Here is a 6,916-nt window from a genome sequence, read left to right on the forward strand (position 1 = left end):
ATTGTAGCATAAAAAATCATTTTAAAAAGAAAATGTTAAACTTTACTTACACTAAAGAAATTATGGCTTTAGAATGTTTTTTCGTACATCGCTTCGCGACCATTCTTCGCGGAGATATGTGAAATTTCAATTTGGTTTTTTTAACGCTGATTTTAAGTGACTCTAATTTTGTTCAATAGTTGCATGCAAACTTCAAGATACAATAACTTCGTCGAAAATTGTCATATCGGGACGTTTAAAAAAGCATTTTACAGGTTGAACCGTCTATTTTTCAGATCGCTACTTAAAAAACGATCTCATAGAGATTTTATGAAATTATACAAACATAAATAAAGATATAAAATCTCAAAATTTTTTACAAAATTTACGGAGTTCCACGGAGTGGACTAAAATTTGTATGCAAATGCGATTTACATCATTTAAAAGAGCGAATCTTTACCTTTAATTTGCTTTTTTACGAAACTCGGTACGATTTTTTTTCATCAAGTTATTCAACGTTGAAGCAAAAGGACTATTTTTGCTTCAACGTTGAATAACTCGATGAAAAAACATCGTACGAAGTTTCGCAAAAAAGCAAATTAAAGGTAAAGATTCGCCCTTTCGAATGATGTAAATCGCATTTGTATACAATTTTTATTCCACTCCGTGGAGCTTCGCAAATTTCATAAAAAATTTTGAGGTCTGATATATCTTCATTTATGTTTGTGTAACTTCATGAAATCTCCACGAGACCGTTTTTTTAAGTAGCGATCCGAAAAGTAGAGGTTTCTACCTGTAAAATGCTTTTTTAAACATCTCGATACGACAATTTTTGGCGAAGTTATTGTATCTCGAAATTTGCCTATTTTTGCAGAGTGAACAGATGTTGCATTAATTTTGTTGCCCAGTATATTTAAATAAATTGACAACCGAGAGTTTAATTTAATAATACTATAATAAAAAGACAATATTTGATGATACATTTTTCTTAAGTAATAAAAATACAATTTTTGGTGCTCTATTCTAAAATATATGTACGCATTTATGTATGTGTGAGTGTATGAAAGTATCATGTAGTAGAAGGGAGAAGTTACGGAGAGGTTAGCGGGAATAAAGAGGGGAGGAGGTTTTGGTGAGTAGATTGGAGAGGGTTCGGCCTGATTTTCCTTGGATGATGATAATATTAATGAAATGGGAGGACACAAAGTGGAGGACGTGATTATAACGTGAACGGACTGCAATGTTTTTATTTTCTTGTACATAGGAGGTTAAAAAGGGAAAAAGAAAGAAAGAAAAGAATAAAAATTAAATAAAAACAAATGAATAATAAAAAAAGAAAAAATGTAATATTGAAATAAATTACCAAAAAAAAAAGCGAAGAGAAAGCTAGAGAATAGAAATATACTGACTTACTATTGAGATGCTCATCGTTGGAGGTCTTCCGGCCAAGATGTGTAAGGCTGATGATGTTTCTTTAGCACTGACTCTATTGGAGAAAAAGGGCTTCGATAATCGGATGAAGCCTTTTTCAAAGGTCCCGACAACTATAGCCTCTCAAAACTCAGAGAAAAATCACTCTGAGGGCTGCGGAACCGCGGTTTTTATACTAATCGCCCCCGATTACTCAGATTCGGATTGGTGGTATAGGTTTCATTAACTAGTAGTAGGATTTTTCTTTGCTCTTGGATTGGTCAAGATCTTGGGGGAGGAAAGGATATTGACCGGAATCTGTAGTGTGGAAAAGTGTAAATTTATTTAGAATGTATATGTACATACGAGGGGGGACCCAAAAAAAACGGGAATTTCGTCATAACTTCTTTATTTCTCAATATTTTAACACCAAATTTTAATCAAAGTATTTGCCATTGACCACAACGCACTTCTCCGAGGTCCACAACGATTCTTCCATTGTTCAAAACAGTTTTTAAATTCACTCATCGGGATGTCCTTTAAGCCTTCCAGCGATTTTTGTTTCATCTCCTCCACAGTGGCAAAACGCTTTCCTTTCATATTCCTTTTGAATTTGAACAAAAAGAAGTCACAGGGGGCTAGATCCGGTGAGTATGGGGGGTGGACAATTGGTGTCATGGCGTTTTTGGTCAAAAATTGCTTCACGGAAAGGGCGGTGTGGGCCGGCGCGTTGTCATGATGGAAGAACCAGTTTTCGCCGAAATGTAAAAAGTTGTTTTACTAAAAAAAATCTCACAGGCGAACCGATGCACTCACAGCGACACAACTTCGCACACTGACGCAGGTGGCGTGACACTAACGGACATGTGGTCAAACAATAGGTTCCCCCACTCTCCCTCCCCACCACAGCGTAATTCCCGGAACTTATGGATCCCTCCTCGTATATTTTTGACAGACTACACTTGTGAGATATTTTATAATTTAGTAATTGACTAACTTTGCTCCTTTTGAGTACTTTCTTTGTTTACTTCAAGGCTACTAGATCCAGGCTACCCGATCATATTAGAAGCACTATGTTCTACACTTTCCATCAAAAGTGGACAGGCACTGTCGTTAATTTTTGAATGCTGATCAAAATTATTTAGAATTCTGATATTTTTTGTTTTTAATATTAGAATTAGTCCGTTAGTACCTTCTAAACTACTATAGTTTCATTATTTGATACACCATTCACTTCAATACTTGGTGATGGATTCGAATACGCTTCGTATAAATTTCATATGGTAAAGTAGAATTTGAATGACTAACTTGTGTTGCGATATATTCATTTGTACATTCTGCTATGATTATCATATTATCTAAGGATATAATATTTGAATCTACTGGAGTTGCATTATCTAATTCAAAAAGTACTAAAGTATCTTTAACATTTTTAATGCTTTCACTTATTAATTCGGCAGCCATACTTTCATTCAAAGATGCTAAAGAAATACTATCATTCAGCAGTGTACTATTACTTTGACTCGTACTTGTATATTCCACTTGCATTGCATTCTCTAAATTTGCAAAAGGTTTGTTACAGTTAATGCATGTAATGATAATAAAAGTCGATACATAGAAATATTTTGTAATTTTGTAAAAATGTACTTGTAATAATTATAATAATATAAAAAAATAATTATAAACTATATTATAAACTTAAAATATTTAAAAAAATCTCTTCAAATTCATTCGATTAAGATAATGAGTCATAAAAATAAGCATGATTATATTTGTTATCCTTCAAAAACAAAAATTAAAGCGTAAAAAATGTATGTATACAGTTTAAAAAAATATGTATACACACACACACACACACACACACACACACACACACACACACACACACAGAGTATTAAAAAATTAAAAAGCGAAAAATATGTATGTGTATGTAGTAAAATAGAGTTATTGAAGTCATACATACCACACACACAAATGCATTTTTTATCGAAAGCCAATATTTTCCATTTCTTTCTATATCCTTCGTCCATAACTTTGTAGACTCTGCCTTTTTGAATTCTTCTAGTATATCATTGGATAAGTTTCTCTCGAAGTTTGTAAATGTTGCTTTTCATCTCCAATCAGCAGACAATGTTTGGAAAATATTTTTTTTAATATTCATTTCTTATTAGTTATACATTTTGTTCAGTTTATTGTAGAAAAAATCTTTATTAAACGTTAATTACCATGGTATATATTTTTTTTACATTGTTATTTATTCGTAATACGAAATTATAAAAAATAAATATTTAACATTTATTCATCATTAATTTATAATAATATTTATTTATCAGCAGTTATTAATTTGCAATACAAATTTTATAAAACACTACTTGTTGGAATGATGAGGGGAAAGAAGAGAATTGTGGGTGGGGGGCGGAGATGGGGGAGAGGTGGGGGAAATTGATCAGTCTTCAATAACCGGGAGAATAGTTTTCCATATTTTATTTATATTGTAGCTATTATCTCTATTTAAATTGTTAGGATGTTTTTGTACCTCTATGGCTTCTTTATAACTTTCTTGGAAAGTATGATGTAATGTTGGCTATTGTGGTCGTCAAACGTTTTGTCAAACAGTATTTTGATGTCCTGTTTGATGTCAATGTTGTGTTCTGATATTTTCTACCAATATTTTCCAACTATTCTCCCGGTTACCGACTAATTTCCCCCATCTCTTCCCCACCCCACCCACAATTCTCTTTTTTCCCCTCACCACTTCAAGCAGCGTAATATAAAAGGAACGGCCCGGAGCAACAGTATCAGGCTGCTCCTTGTTCTGATGAAGTGGACTGCAAAGTTCAAGAAACGTTGGCATTCCAAGAATGGATCTGGACACGGAGGAAACCCGCAAAATGCATAATCTTTATATAAAAAACATCCGTGAAAGCCTCAAGAATATTATAATTTTATAAATCATTTACGTATCATTTGTAAAATTATAATTTAAGATTTACATTATGTTACATTATAATTATTTATTTTCAATAATGATATAAAAAATATTCATTTAACATTTAATTGTTATTAATTTAATATTTATCTATCCTTAAGCATATATTTGCAGTAATAATTTGCAAAAACATTTATTTATTACTTATATAACACTTATTTAATTTTTACATTTTCTTCAGTATTAATTTTTAAAAAACATTTTAAGAAACATTTATTTAAACATTTATGAAAGTTTATTTAATATTAATGTAACATAAATATTTAATTGATCCATTGAATAATTATTTCTTAGAATATACATACACACACACACATATAGAAGAAACCGAGGACAGTATACTCATTTTTCAATTTCGAATTTTTACAGAGAAAATTAAGAGACTTATCGAAAAAATGAATTCTATACCAGTTACTACATACATTTGGCTATCTAATAATATTTTAATAATAAATATAAACTAATAACTAATGTGAAAAAATGCATTTTTCTAATGCATTACATCTGATTCAACTAGCCCCGGGACCAGAGTAAAGTGACTAATGGTGTATGGGGTAATTTGACTAACATTATTAGAATAAAGATTAATGTATATTTCAAGGTATATCTGAATTACATATTAACAAAACATTTATAAAAATGTATTTTAAATACAAACATATTCATAAAATAAAAAATGTATATAACTTTATACTTTTGTTATTAGATAAGTAATTTATTTAATCCGAATTGTCATCCGAATTGCAGTTATAGCAAATATAATACGATATGTTGCTTTTTATGCATTTAGAATGTTTCCACATGCTACATTTCATACATTGTATCCACTCTTCTCCTGAAATACTTTTTATATAACTGTCTGTGCAAACGAGACACATTGCATCATCTATCTCATTCGAGGATGAAGAATTTAGTTTATTCAGAATCTTTCTTGTAACTTTTTCAACCAAAGGATGTTTTCCTTTATTTGAATTTTCCTTACTTTTTCCTTTTCTTGTTGTCTTGCTTTTTTGTTCGATTTCTTTTCTTTTCTTGTTAATTCTACTTTTTTCTTTATTATCCAGCTTATGTTTCATGAGTGCATCTTTTTCTGGCGAGTTTGTATTTATTGCATTGGAACGTTCACGAGTATTTCTTCTTTTTTCTTGACGCGGTCCCGCTTTTGGTAGAGATCCTATATCTTGAAGTGTAACTATTAAGCTAGGCATCGAAGATAGATTGACATTTTTCTGGGTAGCTGAAAGATCGATATTTTTCTTGGTAACTGAAAAATCCATATTTTTCTCGTTAGCTAGAAGATCGATATTTTCCTGGACAAAAAGTTCTCAGCGTTGATAATAGTGGAAATATCTTCTCTATCGGTTATAAGACCTTAAGAATTCACTTTCAGGAAATGTATTTTCATTTAGAGAAGATATTCCTGAAACACGGAAATCTGCCTAAATATTTGTTGAAGTTATCGCCAGAGGTAATGCAGTTTTTACTATTTCTGGAATGTGATAAGTAGATAAACTTTTTCCTGGATTATTAGCTAGCCAGTTGTTACATGCTGTGTTGACTGTATTTTTTCAAAGGTCCATATACAGATTTATCTAGCGGTTGCAACTTATGACTGCAATGAGGAGGAAATAATAAAACTGACTCCATTCTGTTTCAAATAATCAAGTGCAATAAAAAGGTGAGATTCATGGTTGTCAAGTAAAAGAAGAACAGGCTTTTTTTTAGATGATCTAACAATGACGAACAAAATGTTTACAATATTTTATAAAATGTTCTTCTTTCATCCAACCTGATGGATTGGCATCACCTCCAAGAGGGCCTCCTTGTATAAAATGATTTTTGTAATTGACTTTTGGAAATATAAAAAATGGTAGGACCATATTTCCTATAGCTGAAACTGCAACTGCAACGGTAACGAGAGTCCCTCTTTCAGCTGAAGTCATCTTTCCTAATTGCTTCATCCCACGACATGCAACTACACGATTAGGAGTGTGAACAGTAGTAATCCCTGTCTCATCCATATTCCAGATGTCAAATGACTCCATTTTTAAACGATTGTGGACTGTTTTCAAATTTGTGAAGAACAAATTAACATGTTTATTAAATGATGTCACTCTAGAAAGACTTGTGGCTTGTGGTGATCTTATTGATAAACTGTTATTGCGTTTAAGAAAAGATAAGAATTTTCAACTGCCATTTTCTTTTCATTCTAAGAATCTAGCACTTTATTTCCGTTTTTTATTGCAAATTGATAAGCAAATTTTCTTATTTCTCTGGGTGTTAAACTATAATAAATATAATAAATATGCTGCTTTTTCAATATATTCCACTAAAGCAATTTCTTCCGTATCATTCAAAATTTGACGACTTTTGATATAACCTACATGAGTTAATTGAATATTCAATACTTGACTAGAATTTTTTTCTGCAGCTTTTAATTTCGTAACATATCGATGCAAGGTTTTATATGGGATATTATATTTCAATCCTGAAGAACGAACACTTTTTCCTTCTAAAATTACTTCTTTACATGCAAAT

The 6,916-nt window shown here is 31.3% G+C and overlaps 1 protein-coding gene across 1 annotated transcript; it reads right to left on the reverse strand.

Annotated features, from left to right (window-relative positions):
- Positions 1-5,080: 5,080 nt before the first annotated feature.
- On the reverse strand, positions 5,081-6,575 carry LOC108750148. The gene is made up of 2 exons (XM_018489406.1): positions 6,125-6,575; positions 5,081-5,300 (listed from the first exon to the last, which is right to left on the reverse strand). Exons 1-2 carry the CDS (start codon positions 6,421-6,423, stop codon positions 5,294-5,296), a joined length of 306 nt encoding a protein of 101 aa, XP_018344908.1. The 5' UTR covers positions 6,424-6,575; the 3' UTR covers positions 5,081-5,293.
- Positions 6,576-6,916: the final 341 nt, after the last annotated feature.

Source organism: Trachymyrmex septentrionalis, unplaced genomic scaffold (assembly GCF_001594115.1).
Source record: "Trachymyrmex septentrionalis isolate Tsep2-gDNA-1 unplaced genomic scaffold, Tsep1.0 scaffold33, whole genome shotgun sequence".
In the NCBI taxonomy this organism is placed as follows: domain Eukaryota; kingdom Metazoa; phylum Arthropoda; class Insecta; order Hymenoptera; family Formicidae; genus Trachymyrmex; species Trachymyrmex septentrionalis.

Coding starts and splice junctions, on each gene's coding strand:
- LOC108750148 (XM_018489406.1), bottom strand. CDS start 6,423: ATGGAGTCATTTGACATCTGGAATATGGATGAGACAGGGATTACTACT.